At 33.3% G+C, this 20642-nt stretch overlaps 1 protein-coding gene across 1 annotated transcript in view; it reads right to left on the bottom strand.

Annotated features, from left to right (window-relative positions):
• Positions 1-20642, bottom strand: part of LOC137924987 (irregular chiasm C-roughest protein-like) — a 137464-nt gene that overhangs the window by 57364 nt on the left and 59458 nt on the right. Inside the window, exons 2-4 of the mRNA XM_068768416.1 lie at positions 14484-14929; positions 8139-8289; positions 884-964 (exon numbers count right to left, since the gene is read on the bottom strand). Coding sequence (XP_068624517.1) covers positions 884-964; positions 8139-8289; positions 14484-14822 — 571 coding nt within the window. The 5' untranslated portion in view covers positions 14823-14929. The remainder of the gene's footprint in view (positions 1-883; positions 965-8138; positions 8290-14483; positions 14930-20642) is intronic.

The following is a 20642-nucleotide window of genomic DNA, read 5'->3' as shown; positions in this document are numbered from 1 at the left end:
GTTGTATTAAATATATTCTTTATTTAAATATCAAAGTACATATTTGTATAAGTTCGTATTCCCCGCACGCAAAAGCTAACGTCTTAGCCGCGAAAAACTCAAAGGAGCGTCCCGGTAAAAGACGTCGTTTTATTTCTCTGTGAACGTCATTTAAATGTTAGAATATGTTTTACTTAAACGATACTTACAAAGCGATACTCTACCGGAAATATAACGTCTTGCTCTCCTGGATTGAACATGTATTAATTTGCTGCATAAATATTGAAAGAAATCAAGCGCTTAAACTATTACTCGATTTAAATACGTTCAAAGATAATACTCTTACATATATGTGTGTATCGAATAAACGCAATAAACTAAATAATGTTTATCAAAATGTACAAAAATTAATCTCTATTTAGTTTTATCAATATATTGATAGGCCTTGAGAGACTTTATCGATATCTTTATCGAAAGTTTACATTAAAATTTGTTCAAGGTACTTTGAAAAAAAAAATTGCGTAAAAACCTATGAAACGTGGGTTTTGAACTTCGCGCGTTGTTTAACATGCCCTGAATCAGTATTTAGATATTACAAAAGTTATTCGATGATTTCGTATATAATCAATAAATAAAGTTATAAAATTAGTCACGATAATTATTTTTTCTATTGTAGTACACCACGCCGAATAACATCTGGTAGTAGTCTGTCGAGAGATCATTATGACAAGCGATGGAGGCTTATTGCAGGGCATAGGTCTCCCCCATAGATCGCCCCCATCACCTGTATTGTGCTGCCCGTATGCAGCGACTTTCCACCACCATGAATATGTCATCGTTTCACCTAATGAAAGGCAAATGAACAAATTGTCACGAAACCTGGTTTTTAATAAATATTAATTACCTCGAGGTCCGGAGCTGACTTGGCACTGGTACGAAGCATCATCTTCTAGAGCCACTTCCCTTATGTCCAATGAATAGTCCCCTGCAAAAGAATATATCATATTAGTCTCTAATATCATTTCTTCATAACGGAAGAAAATATATTACATTTATTTTATTTCGATAGAGAAGCGCTGATATCTAAAGAGTAGATTTCACATATAAACTCTTAACACTAGTAAGTTTATTGCTTAAAGTTTTCAGTTAAAAATGAAGGTCGTGACATAGAACATCCGAACGAAAGGCAGCATCATCAGTTGGTTAGACTAAATATACTCGACGGTTGACACCAAAGTTCGTGATGCACTACAACGCTAATGATGAAGTAAGAGAGTCCTTCCTCAGATTCTGCAGGGTTATGGCAAAAATACAATAAATAGAAACAAGGTGTAAACATGCACACAAATGATGTAAATAAAAATGAAAAAAAATAAAACATTACATTAGGAATAAATTCAAATGTAATTAAATTAGCTGTGATATATTAAAACTATGATAAATATACCTATAAGAGAATTCATAAACAAAGATCTGCGATAATCTGTAATAAAAAAGAATCAAACTGCAGTGATGAAGATGGATGAATGGGATAGAATAGAAGAGAGTTATAGATAGAATTGTAGAGTAAAAGAACGGAAAAATAGATAATGTGATGCATGAATGAAGAGTACGGTAATAAAAAATAAAATGTAAAAAAATAAATACAAGAAAAATAAAATCCCTGATCCCACTCAAATAGGGGTGGAAGGAGAGGTCCTCAGTAGCAAAGATCATAAAAAAACGTCAATGATAGGAAAAAGTAACGCGACGCAACGAAAGCGAAGTTATCCCCGTTTCTAAAGAATCCAGATCCTCTGCAACGAGGATAGCGATGCGTGGAGAAGAATTTTTTTATTGATGACATTTTAAGTCTTGCAGTTTACGAAATAAGTCTTGATTTCTTTATACAAACACTTCAAACACTTATTATTTATATGTACTATATAGAAAATGATCGATTTTGATTTTGTTTTTGAATTCTTAATTAACACTAATAAAAATTTAATCAAATGTTAACTATATCGATATCCAAAGAAAAACTTGTTTACATTTCATAAGCAACTTTATAATTTCGCATTTACAATCTTCGCGTATATGTTATAAATTACATTCAGATCTATTAAACCTAAAACTCGTCTGAAATTAACCGCTTGCGGCGATTGGATCGCCTACTGCGTAATTTAATTTTCACGCTACAATTTCTTTTTGTCTTTTCTTAAAACATGAGATGAGCGAGGTATTAACGTAATGTAGTAGCACAAACAACTTATTATTAAAAAATAAACTACGGGGTGAGCTTGAGAATACTTTTATTTATGTATACACCTAGAATGATAAAAAAATTTCGATCGGTTTCGCTCAATTATATTATAAAATTAATACTTATTGGCAAGGTGCTATAAGAGTACAAAAACCCTTACCACCTATTTTTCAGTGAGGACTAAGTGTTATTTTTTTATCTTTTATTTCCTTTAACCCTCTCTCTAACCCTTCCTCTAACTTTTTTATTTATATACTTATTTTACAAAGCACAACGGTGACCTTAATATTGAAAACATTATCTACCTGTCGACCGTTTGGACGGTACAGACACAAAACAATGAAGATCGGTGAAAAATCGTGCTAGTCATTTCAGACCATAGATGCCCACAGCATTGCGTAAGTTCGAATCTGCGATCGCCACCCTTGACGTGCGGGTTGGCGATGGCAGTTTGATATTATTGTACCCAGAAGTCTGGAAACTTGGTTGTGAGCAGTGGTAATCCTTTATTAAGAGACAAAGTGTGAATTATGTAAAATTAAAACCGAAATTCAAATCCGCGACGTCTTAACGCAAGTCTTTGTAGTCCATTGCAGGTGACCACTACTCAATTTATTTATATTAAAATTATTTAATTTTTTCTATGTATTGTACTACCATAGTTGAATAAATATATATCACAGAAAATAAAATAATTTATAAATAATTAAGTATTTATAAATGGATATGTATGTGGAAGTGTTTAGATTTAACAGTCACGTTCAAAAAAATGAGATTTTTTTTTCAAAATTTACCAAATTTTAATTTTGACAGTTGACGATTGTTATTGTGATTAGGAGATGAATTTTATTGAGTTGTATTAATAACATTTTTACACAACGAGCTATGAAGAAGGTTATGCTCCGGATTTTTCTTAGAAAACAAATCAGGAATAATCCTAAACATACAAAAGTAACCAATACAGCCCAGTGAACCAGAGAGTTGAAAAAGGAGTGGGCAGGACACAAAGGAAAAATGGTTGCTGGGGTTTGAATATTCTTAAATGAGGAACACAGACTAGTGATGTGTTTGAGGCTGTCGAAAGACGCTGGGTGCAGGCTACTTTGTCCAGCAGTGGGCGTACATAGGCTCAAGTGATTCCTACGAACTTAGCTGCTCAAAAGAGTTCTAGGCTAAGCCTCTTTAATCCTCTGCTGCCTAAATCTTGTTTAGTACTTGATAAAAAAATTCACGAGCCGAAATGTGTATATAAGATAAACATACCGAATACCACCACGATTTAATTACCGAGGAGTCATAGAGTCATTATTCGTTTTAATGTAAGTCAAAAATAAATGTCTGTACTTAAATCTTATTCTTCTAGTTAAAATACTTTTTTTTGTAATTTACCAAACATCAGTCTGGTACTTTAACGACGGTAATTAACGATTTCCTTTTGTAATTTATTAGGTACCTTTAACATCTTCTGGTCGCGCGTGTGGGCGAATTTCGATAATACAGATTACTTTCAATTTATATGTGTCTTAGCTTTTGTTTAATTTTGGAATACGTTCCTATCAGCTACGGCTGATAGCAATGTTTGTTATGCAGCTTATGTTTTCTTTATCTAACGATAATGCTGATAAGATTAAGTGTGATTAAAATGATCTACCATTATTATAAAATCAATTTTTAAAGTATTATATAAATTCTTATGACTTAATCTGCTTTTCTCTCCGAATTAGAGAGTCACCAAATCGTTAAATGTTTATTGAGAAGGTTCCGGACTTTCTTGTTCTCTCTTAGTGTGAATTTAATGTCTAATAGATTCAGGCGTTACCTTGCGGAAGTCCATCCTAACTAAGAAAAGGATTAATATATAGCTATTTCCGCTATGCAGCAGTAGTCGTGCAATGAAGTGCACCGCCCGCGATCCCGCTGATAAATGCGCATGCGGTAAAAAATGTGAAACACAACTACCACCTTTAATTTACTCAATACGTGTTTCACCCCTCTACGGGGCATCCTCAGGAGTATGTTACACCGACCAGTGTCAAACACCGACGGAGTTACTGACGGTGACTACTGCTGCAGTCGCTTTCTTAGTGAGAATTATATATATGATTTATTTAAGTATATATTATACTATTTTATTTAAGTATGTGATTTAAGTATTTCGATAAAAAGTACAGTATAACACAGAATAATAAACAATTAAATATCTACCCACTTTGTTTTGACTGGTAGATAACGACTCTAAGGCACGCAACGCTGTCCGCCATTATACTATGTATAAAAAGATGAGATAAACACAGTAAATTGATTATAAAATGAAAGAATAGATAAGTTAGACCATATGACGTATAAAAGAAGAGTAAAGAAATAAACTATGCGAAAAAAATTACAAAAAAAATGTAAATGCACTATCCCAAAATTAGATAGGGAAGTGCGAGTGGTGTCCAACAACGGGAGCCATAAAAACAGTAAGATGTCAAAATAAGTATAGAACATGCAAACCAATGCAACACTTTGTGCTGGTGGACTTTGGACACGGTAGTTTAATTCCATCGTCGATCTTGTTTAATTTTTTTTTATTTACAATTGAAGGTCACAGTTGCTATTTTGGCATTCATATATTTAGCGTATTTGAAAAAGGAAGGGCGCGTTTATGGTAGTACAACTCGAGCGTTCATTTTAGAACCAACTCGTCTGGCATTATTTATTACTTTATTACCGAATTTAAAACATTATTATTATCAGTATTTTAATTTATATTGCTCGATATTATTATTATTTCATCGTGGTTTCCGCTAATAAGCAGCCCATATGCATATGCCGACTGCAACGCAAAGGTCTCACCTAAAGATATCTTTGGCGATCGCAGTATGGTATTATTGTACGCAGAGGATATTGCTGCCCATTCCCAGGAAAGTGAAAGTAAGCAGAAGCAATCCTGTATAATTAATGCACAAGTGTGAATTAATAAGATTTTGTCCTGGGAATCGAACCTGCGACTTACAATCGTTAGTTTCACTTTTTACCGCTGGCCTACCACTGCTCATTGTTATTTAGTACAGTATATATGCCATGAAAGAAAGACAGTGTGCGCTCATAACTCAACTTTAGACTTTGTTACATTTGGCGATAAAACAGAAACGGTGACGTTCAACAAGCGTGATTTGCACAGGATTTCTCTACGACATAGAATTAGGAATAATATATGAAAACGATCGAAAGTAACCGATATAACCCAATAGATTGGCAATTTGAAATGACAGTGATTAGGCCACATATTGCGCAGAACAAATGATCACTGGGGTAATATGGTTTAGGAGTGAACACCAAGAACCAGCAAACGCAGTGCTGGACGTCCACTAAGAAGGTGGACAGATGACCTTGTTCACATCGAAGAACTCTGGACACAGGCCTCTTTACAATGATAAGGCTATAAAAGATCTACTGAAGAGCCTATATATCTATCTGTGGACATCTTATGACTAAAATAATGATGATGTCTAATACAGTACATGCTTAATTATGTTTTAATGCAACTTAAACAAAATACATTCAAAGCTTGAAAGCATATCTATAGTATTTATGCAAAATTACGTATAATTAATATTTTATCACAGAATCTTCTTATCGCCAACACGGAGCGTAGAGTCAACATAGTTAGTAAAAGCTAAGACTCTCGAAACAGAATATTCACGCCTGGCTTATTTTAGTTTTAACGTATAATTTTAGATCTTCCTTTCTCCTTGCTGCTCCTTAGATAATATCACGAGTGCTGAACCTCGGTATCTTGCGGATTAATTAAAATTTTAGTTTACATCTCGTTATTATATAATGAAATAGTTTAGTTTGTTAATACAAACAAATCGTACTATATTAAATATAAAAAAAATAAGTCAAAATGTTAAGATAAAGAATTGTAGACATTGAAAACGAATTTTTTTTTTAAATAATTAGGTTTTTTTTGGATTTTTTTTGGTCCCCGCTATTGGGGACCTCTCCTTCCACTCCCTTATTAAATTGACAACAGGGTTTTGTATTCCTTAATAATTTTTTCACTTGAATTTTTATTTTCGTTCTCGTCTTCCATAGTACACAATATCTTTTTTTTCCTCCTTCTATCATTTTACAATTCCATCTTCCTTTCTCAACCATTCCTTTCGTACATCTTTTATCCACTTATGTTTTGTTCCTGTCTAATGCGTATTGTGCAACTTTCCTAAAGAATTTGAGGACGCACTCTCTTTCATCCTTTCCCATTATAATGGAGGCAAGTGTTGCCTCCTCTATCTTTTTACCTAGCCGGCATTCGGTCTCATATCGAAGCCATTTAAACGCGGGACATTCTGCTACCAGGTGGATCGCGGTCTGGTCCACGCCCGGTTCACAGAAGCACGAGCAAATAATTAGGTTATAGTCTACTTCTCTCTATTTTTTTCTTATATCACTGCAACGAAAGTAGAAGTTGTTTATGTAAGCTCCCCACTAGGTGAAACGACAAACTGGTTTAGGTGACAAGTAGCTGATTGCGATCATCGTAGCAGCCAGTAGAAGAGGCCAATACCTTACAGTAGGAGATTATTGACCTATATGATTCTAATGAAACTACAAAATCATGGCTGAAATTCATTTATCATAGATTTATCGTGTCTCTATTATTCTCTAAGAAAACTGATTAATAATTGTTTAAAAATTTAAATATTTAACCCTGTTTTATAGATGTTTAGATATATGTTAGCATAATTATAGTTTGTGTGCGTTTTTAAAGTACAAAGTTGGATACGCTATTAAAGTAATAATTATTATTTATTGGTAACAATAATCTATAGTTTCTTTACGGATGACCGAAATCATAAACAGCGGTCCGACCAGATATCACAGGTGCTGAAGTTATCAAATAGGCCAATCAATTATTAAAACGGGCAAGCAAAAAACAAATAATAAAAAAGATATAAATAATTCATTTTTCTCTTGCTAATTTCTACATAATGAATTTATTTTAATTATTTTAATTCAAAAGAAATTTGACGAGTATGTTCTTAAACATGTATATATTAGTTTATTTTATTACATAGCCCTCCGGATTAAACCTTCAGAATCTATTGGAGAGTCGCATTCTATTAACAAAATAAAATCATCGTCATGTAAGTCTATACAAGAGCACTGCCATAGAACTCCACCAGAGATGACCGGTCCGCATATTGCGACTTCCCGCGAGCATAACTACGTCGTCGATCAACCTAGTAGGACTGTAGGCTACACATGGCGCGTCTACCTGCACGTGACAGCCTTTAAGAAATAAACTAGCCTTATATATTGCTTATACTGAGCAATGACTTTAAATTAATTAAACGAAACAAATTACTTTTGTAATGGATACTTGTGGAAATACTGACGATTAACTTTTAAATGACTGATTTAATTTTAACGCGCGAAACTCTGCGAACTGTCAATTACAAAAAGATTTAATAGTTATAATATTTTCCGTCTATTATAAAAAAAAATTGTAGTCAATTTTCCTCTGTGTGTAAGACCTTTTACAAAGTTTAAGGAAACTGATAAAAAAATAAATGAAATCGTTAAAGCTGTGCTCAAGTTATATTCAAATAGGTAATAATATATATTTCTAGGTGGTCATTGAATATACTGTTCTATTGGAATATGAGTGTAGTTTTGAGAGGATAAAAATAAATATAAAGTTAGTTTATTAATTTTCTTAACTTTTAACAGAACTCTTACTGATCATAATTTTTTATTTACTTTTATGATATGAGTCATACATTAACTGACTTGATTGGACCTGTTTTATGTGTTTTATTATCTCAACTTATGCTACCAGAAATAATGGTCTCCGTGTGAAAATATAAAAACTGCAAAAACAATACAGCTTTTCTTACTGATACATGTATTTAAAATTAGAATTTACCTTCTTCGTCACTGCCAACCATCTTGTATCGATCATAGCCGGTGAGATGCCGATGTGTCCCTAATCCGAAGTCGTCCTTAGTCCACTGCAACTGACCAACTTTGCCTTCGACTCGACAGGGCAGTGTCACTCTCGATCCAACAACAGCACTCTACAAAAAATAAATTACGTTAATATATACATCGGAAAGAAAATTTAATACTCCCAAGAATATACTTTAAAAACTATAATAAAACTTTCTGCTATATAAAGAATCTGGTAAGTAAAGAATAAATAAACAAGTTGTAATTTCTAAATTTATTTATGTATGAATTGGTACACACTAATGTTTAAAAAAAATTAATGACAAATTCATATACTATGTACAACCAAAGGACCAGATAAAGTTAAGACGAAGGTTATAAAAATGTTGAAAACATATCATGATCTTGGCGAGAAGCGAATGGATGGCAAATTAAGGAGGTCTATATTTAATTTATAGTCGAGAAAAGGAGAAAACGAAAAAATAAAGGAAAAAATAAATAACACATATGTCAATCAAACACATTTTATATACAATTCCATTATTAAAAACTGATAGCCTCGGGATTAAAGACTAAGTCCTTTAAAGATAGGACGCAGTTTTAATCCCGGGGACGCGACAAACTTTACCTTTTATAAAATTCCTTAGTTCGAAAATCCTATACCAAGGTGACTCCTCTCTCACTAGGCTCCATGAAAACTTACGTTTACAGTAATATCAAAAAGTTCCTCAAACGAACATCAACAAATAAATGCTACTATCGTGTTAAGGATATATAGTTAATAAAACAGTTTAAAATGAATTGCTCTGTCTACGCCGTATTAAAGACGTTCGTGAAAGTGACTGTAAAAAATAAATCTGTTTTTTGTGAGATCTTCTAGGTTAGGACACATTTCAAACACTCGTGGCTTTATTGCTTTTAACAAATTGTCCACCCAAGTACAACTTTTTTATATAATTCGCCTATATTCCACAGACATATGCGACTGTGCCTTTGTTTTTACATTTACGTTTCTTCTGAGCCAGTAACACAGGGCCCCATCTATGAGGGACCCACCAGTGCAAATGAGCTGAAGCCTGGTCTTTGCGTTTTCAGATGCCCCGGTCTACCTACCGTTCATACACGACTCTTTCATGTTTGGTAGCACAACTATAATAACAACACACTTCTTATCATCATCATTTCAACGACGGTTATTGCCGGATATAAGCCTCCGCTACAGTTTTCCAAAAGGATCTATAGGAAGCAGCCTGCATCAGCGTCTTCAACTGCCTTAACACGATCGTCTATCAATTTTGGGTTTTTTTTTATGACCGCCGTTATTTGGGGCCTCTCTTTCTCCCATATATTGTTTAGGGACAAGGAACTTAATATTCTTTATTTATTATTTCACGTCCTTCTTTTTATTTCTTTACTCCTTTTTCAGTCTTCTTAAGATCATTCATTCTATCTTCTACTTCACATGATCATATATACTCATCCATTTTAGTTTGCTTTTTTTCATCACCTTTCATCGTTCACTGCACTTCTCAAATATCACAGCAACATTTTGGTTGAATGTCCTATGCTGTGCTTGCAAGTTCGTGGTCACCTGTCCACCGTCACCTCAACTTGCAAATTCGCTTAGCTTTGAAGACTAGTTTAATTCGTCTCATTTGTGTTTTAATCTTGTAGAAAAATTTAAACCATGTCCTCTCTATGGCCCATTACACCTTCAATGATATTAAAATAATGACCATAGAATTTTTTACTTTATACGAACAAAAATTTACACGTGACCAAATCTACGAAAATAAATAAATACTTACAAAATTTCACTAATAGCCTTAAATCTCCGTAGATTAAATCCGCCAGTCATTTTATACGTACGAAAGAAATTAATTCATCATCGATCATAAATATTCATAGCCGTGAACTGTATTTATTATATTAATACGGCAAATTTTACGAATAATTTTAGACATTGATTTGCTGACTCGTTAAACTTTGTACTGCTAAATTAATTAATCTAACATATAAATGATCACTATATTTATTGATTAAGTATGAAATATTTAAATAAATTTTGTGATCTTTAAATACTAACCTACCAATTCAGATGTTAAGAGATGATTTAAGTTTACAACGTGTGAACTGCTAAACACGTGATTTAACTAAAGTGTAATTTAATAGTTTTTAATGTATTACACAAGCAGCGGTGCCCATTTGTATTCGTAGGATGCTAATTCTATTTCTAGTAAAAACTCTAATTCATACTTTGTTAATAAATTATATAGAATTGCCACAGCTCATAAACAATTTTCCTTAGGATGGACAGCAGCGTCTTTTGCGTCATTATACCACAATGCAATCGTCAACCCGCCTGTCACGCGAGACGATTATGGTATATCCCCTTATAGATATCTTTGGGGACTACCTATGCCTTGTAGTGGTCGTTTGTGAGCCGAAACAATAAAATCCTAGCGATCCACTTGTTCTCATCGTTCCTGTCAGATAACCTGGGAATAGTAGCATTAGATAGAGATGGAACATCACAGTTTTCGATACGGATTCCGGGTCTACCGCATTTTAAAGACGGAAGAGGGGCTTAAGGATCCTTTGCATTAGCGTTCACCTTTACCCATCAGACTCCTGTCGTTTCAGAAATGAGCTAATGGTCGCTCTTGACCGGCCTAAATTCTTCAGCAAATTATATATGGATTTTACTAACATACTTCTTATTCCTACTTCCTCCTGATGCAAACTCTTTTTTTTTGGCTTTGGCCTCCCTCAAATATTACTAAGAAGACCATTACCAAGTTAATCCGTATCATCATAAATTTTAATGTTTTAATTTTAATGTTAATCCGTATGATCATAGTACTCTTTTAAATGTATTATAGTAATACATGAAAGAACATTTTTGTGGGAAAATTGCAGCACTAAAAAGGATAAATAATAATATGACTAGAACACGTGTTTCAACTTCTAACCATCGTCATCATCACCAAATAAGCAGAAGGATGTCCACTGCTAGATAACGGCATAGATATCCAATAAGACCGGTTGTAAGCGGCCTGCATCTTGAGTCTATGGACTACCACACTTTAATTTGCCTATTCCTATGGTTGTATATATTGGATCGTTGATGTTGGCTATGTTTATTGGATCATGTAGAAAACTTTCAAATATAGTCCTCTTCATAGCTCGTAGAACGGTTGTAAGCTTGGCAATAAGGTTTAAAAAACTTTAAATATATTTTTTTACAATTAATTATTTATATCAAGAAATCGTTAAATATATTTTAGATGAAATATATGTAATTTTATGGCTTCGAATTACAAAAATAATTAATAATAGAAACTGATTCAATAATCCATTAGTACTTTAATGGATTAACGTAACATTGAACAATGTTTCACTGTCCGATATTCCATTGTATTCAGGAAATTTCGCTACAAATGTTCCTGATAAATAAACCAAGAGACCTTAAAGCGGCAATAGACCAAAAATCAAAGTTGTCGCAAAACTTCGGAATATTAATTTTGAAATTACCATTCCATAAATCTAACTTTATTCCACAGAAACCGCAGGGAATAATAAGCTTGCCCGATATTATTCTTAACGTTCGCCAGAGCACGGGAGTTGACATGGAGGCCCTGTATTGAAAATATCCAAGGATATTAAAAATTCCTTGCCTCAAGCATACTGGCTTGAAATTCGTTTTTTTTATTTTCTGCGGTTTATCCGTACGGGGTATATTGGACTATCTTTAGCTGACTAGAGAAAAACAAATATTGAAATCGAGCACGATAATCGCTCTCGAAGAAAATAGATGCCAGGAATAAAGTAAATCAAAACGTGAAATGAGAATGGCTTCTTATCTGTTTCTGTATTTCACGGTATTATCACAAATTTTCTCATAAAAATGAATATCAAGCACACGCAAATACACGCAAATATTTGATCATAACAAATTATGTTTTCTTATTATTATTAAATAATACTATGTACTAATAAAGCCGTAATAAACTTGTTTGGTCTTTAAAAACTGTAAAAACAAATACCGATATTTTAGACAAAATTAAAAGAAATAATAATTTCGCAGTTTGTCTCATATCTACATAAACCTTTCACTCGTATTCTCATAGTAAATCTTGGTAATAATTGAAAAATAAACATCATTGTCCAACATGTAACTACAATAATGAACGATAAGAACAATGATAATAATAAAGTTTCAAAAAAAAATAATCTTTATTCAAATAAGCAAAGTGCACTTTCTTATCGTTTATATACATAAATAGTCAGTATTGTCAGTCCTAGAGGAAGCTACCAGCGGCTCGTAAGGCAGTTCTGCTGAGAAGAACCGTCAAAAAACACAACATTTGCTCTTTTCAAAAATAGTTTTACAGTGAGTCCATGACAATAATTAGTTTTCTGAGTGGACATCAACAATACTTAATTCCACACATTATCATCAAACAGTATCGTATTCTTGAATAGAATAATTTCCTTTTTTTAATATTTTTTTTTAATTTAAATAGTTATTTCAACATAACTAAAATTTAAATATCTTTTTAAAGTGTGTAAAATAATCAATAATCCTCCGAGCCCTTGGTAAGAATTTATTTGTTATATTACACGTCACATAAACTTCACATAACAATCTCGAATCATTTATTAGAATAAGCAAGCAGACTTCGGCCCAACTAACTGTTTTTAACTCTGTCAATAACTAAGTGTAAAAATGCGTACGTTTTCGGGCGAGGAACAATTTTGTACAAACTTTATTATTATGGTTTGACTAATAATTGCAATTTAAGTAATAATAATTATTTTATGTGTAATTTTAAAATTACGATGTTCTCCAAGTCGCACCAGAAGAGCTGTCCCCTACCAGCTCTCTGGACTGCCATAAATACCACTTGTAATTCGGTCGCCATCTTGATGAATTTTTAAAAGTTTGAAGCGTTGCTACAAATTTTCCCAACGTGCCTACAAATAACGTCTTTAGAAACATAAGCAGTATATTTTCTATATTGAAGAATAATTTTCAGGTCATTCAACCCATTATACAAGAAATATGCAGAAAAAAATGGGATCGGTAATATAAACTAATAAAAACGATATCGAGTGTGATAATCCTCTAGGCGCGTTTGCTCGGAGCCTATTAAAACAATGTTTCCGTGGGTGTTTTCAATAAATTTATGGCGAACATGAAAATTGGCGATCGAATAACTTTGTCGGGAAAGGTATTTTGTTTGCGGTATAATTTGATTTGTTTGCGAAATAGCTCTAACAACGAGACCAAGTAATTAGCCCTCGTCAAGTGATGGTCGGAATTCGTTCGAATATTTGGGATAATAAAGACGAAACTTCGTTAACTTAATGATCATAAAATCATAGATTTAATAACTAGATTCGATCATAAATTAATTTGACTAGATCTGATTTTTAATTATTCATTTTTGTATAAAATTTTGACCTCCTACAAAATATTGAGTAAAATTATTTCAGTGGTAAAATCCTAATAAATCATATAGTGCGCAGAACATATCGCCGCTGGCGTTTAGATTGGCCGACAGAGGTAAATACCATGAATCGGCAACCGCATACCAGGTCGTCCACCTACAAGGTAGACAGATACTTTATACCTTACTCAAACTATCGGAAAGCGCTCACTGCAGTCCGCTTCCAATCGCTCTTACTTGAACTCTAAACAGGAAGCCTAAGTCTAGGGGTTCATAGATATCCTTTAACTCAAATGATGATGGTTATAATGATGTCGTGTATCTTTCTTTCTAATGATCCTTAGATCTTTATATATCTTATGTATTAATATAATATACAGAGCAATATTTGTTGGTTTTTACTCTATCACAGTTCGTAAGTAATAGCAAGGGATTCAAGGAACATTATTCATTTATTAAAAAAAACTATTAGTATAGTATATTTTGTGTACACTCATTATCATCATTTCAGCCGTAAGGCACAGGTCTCCCCCATAGACTTTCAATAAAACCGTTTGGAATCGACCTGCTGAATTGTGTCTCCCCGAAAATATCTCTAGAAGCTTATAATATAATCGCCACGATTACGATTACCAAGTAAACGAGTTGGCGATCCCAGTGTAGTATTATGGTACCCAGAAGACGTTTCTGCCCATACTGAAATTTGCTTGTAAACAGTGGTAATTTCATATAATTAATGCACAAAGTGTGAATTATACAAGATTGTATAACGGTAATTGAACCCGCGACTCTCTACCATCAGAATGCCACTAGAATTGAAGATTATTCCTTATGTGTTAATAAATAACTTCTTTAAAAAAGTAGCTTACTTGATCCTGTGGTTCGATGGCAAATTTCTGCTCCCGGAACGCCAAAGCAGAAGTCACCAACATACATAGCACAGTCCATTTGCTTAACAAAACAGAACAATTCACTATCCTTAACAGCAAAAACAACGAATTGGCACTTCTACTCGTTACTCTCATGTTATTCTGACTATCGGATTGTCTTAGATTCCATGTTTTCTTCACAGACGAGCATCCTCGTGTTTCTGCGTAAGATGCATTGTTCCTTGTTACCTCAAACTCTCCACGCGTCGTTCTGCTATTTTTAAATTGACTGAACCCATTGTGTTTATGAATTGCTTTATCGCCCGTTTTGTTACCCATTTTGTTTTAGGTTGTAACGTGGGTGTAGCCATATGTTATATCCATAGGGGTTAGTTCCTTCGAAGTTTACATTTGAGTTCCTTTTGAAGTTAACTCGTGTACTGAATCTGTAACAAGGAAAGTAACATTAACAGTTGAACGAAATCATTTAAATAAAAATCTTTGGTCTTTGTCCGACGATTTTGCCTTCAATTATACGTTATTGGAAATCAATAGATTTTTTTATCTGTATAAATTAACATGACTTGAAAAAGACAGGTCAGGGCATTCTTTGAATACCGCTTCAAGGATTGTTACTCATATGCTGTACACGATAAAACTTAGTATTAAATTTACTAGTGTAAGGTTATTTTTAAGTTTTAATAATCAAATGAAATTTTTTTACGCAATTTGTGTTGGTAGTCAATATTAAACTTAGCATTTGCTAATTTTGTTCCGTAAATTTTGGTAAATTTTGATGGAAAAATTATGTCTATTTTACTCACTTAACTTTACTTACTTTAGTTAAAGGATGATGACTGATTTAAAATTTATTTTAAATAAGTCATCGTCATCGTCATTTCTGTCCCTGGACGCCCAAAGCACAAATGTCTCCCAAAAATATCTATTTTATCAGTTCATTTTGGAAAAATTATTCTCTTATCTAAAATAGTTAAGAATTCCTTAGATTACAGTCTCAACTTTCAGTTATTCTTGTTTTCTCAATGATTTCACTGGTTACGGCTTTAAATTGAAACATTACATTTGCAATTCTACGTTGTGACAGAAATAAGAGAAGTAATTAGCTAAGGTCTTGGCGACCTGCCTACCTTCCAGGAGAAACAGAAATGGTATAACGTTATAAATAACTACAATTAGGAAGTCCGACATATGAAATCGCCATTCGGGCAGTGAATACGTTCGAAACAGTCTTCATCAATATGCATTATACTCATGAATCGGAAAGCGTTGCTGATACCGCAGATGGAATCTATTCCTGTTTCCATTCCAAATTGAAAACGTGTTTGCGGAGATTTATCTTTTAATCGCTTCATTTTTAAACCGATGTTCATAATTCATAAGGCTATTCAAGAGCACATCCAAAAGACATAAACATGCCCGTGCCGGTATTATGAGCGCAGATATATGAATAAATCATTGCAATCTATTGCAAAAGGCGGCAATTTCTGCTGCAGCGCTTTAACAGTTCCAGGAAGAAAGGGGACCCGTATATCCGTGTATTTGAAAGTACTACGATCACTCGAATGTAACTCGAAGCAGTTATGATTTATCGTGAACCGTGTAAAGTTGCATTGTTCGTTAACAATTCCAGTGAGAATTGTTTGACTTTAAATATCTTCACGGGAAATTGTTTACGCTTTCGATGAACTTTCGCATTGTTTTATGGTTATGACATTTCATGCGTGTAGACAATGATGGTTTCTTAAATGCTTGATAATTTAATTTTTCTGATAACAAGTCAAAGTTCAACTAGGTTGCGTAAAACATAAAACAATAGACACAACGAACACGAACATGTCAGTGAGCAAAATTTTTATTTCTAAAATCTATATATCTACACATTGCTTTTACAGTTAGCAATTATATAAACTCTTTGGTCATGTTGCTCTCTACGAAACATAAATAATGTGGTTTTTAAGCAAGGTACAATTTATATATTTTTACTATTCTCGGAAACCTTTAATGTTAAAGTAATTAAAAATATATTAAGGTTAGCTATCTAAACATACAAGTATATTTTAATTGTTACATTATGTTTTATTATTTATTACAGAATTTTATTTTATTTTATTACTGGCAAGTTACAACAGATCGCCACTGGAGTGAAGACGCAGAACCGACATGGGCGGCGAAAGACGTCCACACATACTGTGAACAGATGATGACTAAGATGGTCAGAGAATGCTGAATGCAGAATTAACATTGGACTTATTGGAAATCTTTGAGAGGAGCATCTCTCATCTAACTGTATTAATATTTAGCAGAGGATTTTCTACAGCTGAAATGATGATGCTCACAAATAACATATTACACTAAAAAATCACAAATTTAAAATAAATTTCATCTAACACGTGGTACCGAAAATTTAACTTTCATAGTTGTACAGCGGAACCTTTTCTTTTTTCCTCCCGCTCCCACCTTTACTTTTGCTTTGGTCACGAAAGAGACGGTGCGAAAATGTCGCACGGTTCCGTTTCTTTATCGTTCACCGGCGGAATCTTCAAATATTTTACGTTGTACAAGAGTTTAATAATCGCCAATATATAACTGCGCCATTTTATTGAGGTTCCGAGTCGCGCATACTCAGTTTAAAGATATTGTAAGTGCTGAATAAATTTTTGGATTTATAGGAAATAAGGTACGTTAAGCTTTTAAATTTTTTGCTTGAAAATTTATACTATTTGTTAAGAAAATGTCATTAATAGCACATGAAATAAAATAATTTTATATAATTTCTGATGTTCCTGTTTATTGAGATCGTGTACATTTCAAATATTATCCATCTATTTACATAAGCGATTTCCACCCTTGTACTGGCTCATCACGATATATCTGGAACCATAAAACTTAATTAGGTAAAGTAAAGTACAAATATGTATCTTACCAAGTAGAGATTAGTTAAGAACTGATTTTATGAAAATTTACCCGCCAAGAGGGCGGAGGAAGAGTTAATTAAGTTCGCTAAGTTGGCGAGGGACAGTTAGTTACATTATAAGAGAATAAAAACAGCAATCAAAATAAAGTAAGTAATTATAAACAAAATTAGAATTATATCTCTATTCTGTTTTATCTAGTAAGAGTGTACTTCTTTCCGATTTTTTTTAGAAGTGAACATCTCTGCTGCCCAAGTGGGATATGTATTTTATGCCGAATGTCCGGGGTTATGGCGCTGATAGCAATTAGCATTAACCTCTTTTATAAGTAGCGAAGCTGGTATTGACTATACTAAATATACTCTTCTGTATTACCGTATTGATTCTTTTTTTCGGAACATGCATATCGATATAGCAAAGAAGTAAATTTACTGAATGTAAAAAACACTAATTATTCTATCCACAAAGAGCTAAGAATAAAAACCGAACTATCCACAGTCTGCTTGTGTAGTAGAATACTCTATTATTTTTTACACAGAGGATCTCATATAAACTGGAGAACCTAAAAGCTTTCAGACATTAGAGGACAGCCACTCACTCGCTGGACTGACACCATTTCAAAAGCAAGCAACACCACCGTGAATAGTTCTTTAAAACTTAACTTAGAATAGAACAGCCTGTAAATAGATAGTAGCTGACTGATATACTTGGCCACGCCCCTTAGTCATCAGGAAGGGACGAAAAAGAAGAAATGAATATATTTTCTATTGCAATGGTAGCCTATAAGCTGTAATTTTAGGACAAATAATTAACAGGCTCGTTCGTTTATTTACGGACTCCTTTACTTCATCTATAAAAGAATTTGTTCCTAGAATACCTGCACACGTGTCACCTGTGTTTATTAGGACTGCCATATATGTTTGAACATTAAAAAGAAATAAAATATGCATTATTTATCATTGCACTGGATCTGTAAGATTTTTAAATATTTTGAAGTAATAATATATTGAAATATTTAATGTATCTTATTACAAGTAAGAAGCATTATTTTACTTTATATGTTATGTAATTCTTCTTATTTGGCATCGGTCGTGATCTCTTTTTTTCTATCAATCCAAAACCCAAATACACTCCTGTAATGTTGTATTAGTTGTATTTTATGTATAATTAATAAATAAACAGAAACATAATTAATGTAAATTCAAACCCTTTTTTATGAATGCAAGGCAGTTATTTTATTCGTATATAATTTTTAGACACACATCTCTACGAAAAATTTGTTTGTTAGTGACAAGCTATGAGTCACCTTAATTTATAAATCCAAATCCGATGATTTTTTATTTTCTTTTCTGAGCTTAATACCTGTTCTATCACGCGATTCCGGTTTGACCTTGATAAATGGAAAAACCTGTATAAGACGTGTAAACATGAAGAACGAAGTTATAGACATAAAAATAAAAAAAATATCTTTGCTATATCTCGTATATCTTGTTTAATTATTTTGAAATAGAGTCAAGAATAACGTACCGTGTTATTGCATTACGCTGCACTAGCAAGTCGAGTTAATGCCTCTGTCTTTGCGTATGCACTAACGACACTGTAACATCAAACAACTTTGTTATGCTAAGTACAATCTGCTAAAGTTATAGATGTTCGTTACTTCGGGTTTAATACGAAAAGTAACTTATTTATACTACTTCATTTTAGAACAACCGTTGAGAAAAGGTCTTATGTTCTTTATTATGCGGGTTCTAAGTGAATTTGTTCAGCTACCTACTCCCTTATTGTCATCATCATCATCATAATCATCAACATTTTAGCCATAGGACGTATACTGGACATTGGCTTCCTCCATAGATTTCTAAAAGTACTCAAAGGAAGCTTGCATCCAGCGTATTTTGGCAATCCTAACAATGTCTACTAGTACAAAATATTTTATTCTCCTAGTATCTTTAAACACACAACGGACACGCTTCACTCCACGACGTCCTCTTTCAGTGCAAAGCGTAAGTCTTAGGCTGCCCACATCTTGCGTCCTTGTCTATAACTTGGTTAGTAATAAGTGTTAAATTTAAAATAAATTGTTTTTTGATTTCGTAAAAAAAACTGTATTTTACGAAGCCAAAAATGTTTTACCGTCCAGTTTCAAGCTTCACCTGACAAAGTGTGAAGCAGTAATCTTCTCTCTATTGATCGTATACGATAACTGCCAATTACCCATGCCTTAATGGCGGATTATCTTCTTGGCACATACACGTCGATAAAACGCCAACTCCAGTCGCTCCAAGGATTATAGAACTGATGTTACTCAACCATACATTGAACCTCGGATTTACCCTTAGATTTAAGAGTTTGATCAATCTTATATTTTATATGTATCAACTTCTTAAAAACATATTCTAACAGATTATTTTCTACAATCAAAAAAAGTTCGAAAAGCATTCAATGTTTTTATGCCGTCAGTCCTAAAAAAGTTCGGTATTTATTTTCTATATGTTAAGTCTTGTTCATTCAATGAAAGATATTTCTAGTAATACGTGATTTCGTACTTTGAGCCTTATTAGCAAACATGGGTTTTTGATACAAGATCCAATCAGGAATAAGAAGATTCATGAACGAACGAAAGTGACCGTCCTGATCCAACGGACTAACAAGTTGAAGTGGCCGAATGGGTACTTCAACCATGCGGCAATGAACGCAGCGTAGGAAATTAACCCACAAAGTAGATAAATGACCACATTTTCATGTCAGTCTAACAATTTAAATCTAAAATCAGTAAATTGATAGCATAGCGATTTACAGTCGTACTTAATATATAAAGTTTACGCGTTTAGCGGAACTTAGTCACCACTCTAGCACAAATCTGTGGCATCACTAACGGCGCCAGAATTTAAATCCGCGTTCGAATTTTAAATCGAGCGCGCAAGAATGATTTAAAACAAAAACTAGCCGTAGTGGCCAGCGATACAAAGCGTTCTTACGTGAACGCTACAAACACTGTCGATATAGGAAAAAGAGATCGATTGTTTAAAAAGTAAGAAGTGATAGTTCGGGAATAGGTAGAGAGTGAAACAGTTTCAAGTTGTATTTTTTAGTTTTTTGTGCAACAGTGTTTGTTTGAAAAAGTTATTCAAACCAACTCGACATCCTTTATTAGGGCTATTAATGCCCTTATAAAATGTAAAAATGACTTTTATAAACTCACAGTCACCACGCCTTTTAACTA

Source organism: Battus philenor, unplaced genomic scaffold, assembly GCF_028537555.1.
Source record: "Battus philenor isolate CCGP_79_NKW_IND1 unplaced genomic scaffold, ilBatPhil1.0.hap1 SCAF_25, whole genome shotgun sequence".
Taxonomy (NCBI): domain Eukaryota; kingdom Metazoa; phylum Arthropoda; class Insecta; order Lepidoptera; family Papilionidae; genus Battus; species Battus philenor.
This window is presented reverse-complemented; position numbering and strand designations above follow the sequence as displayed.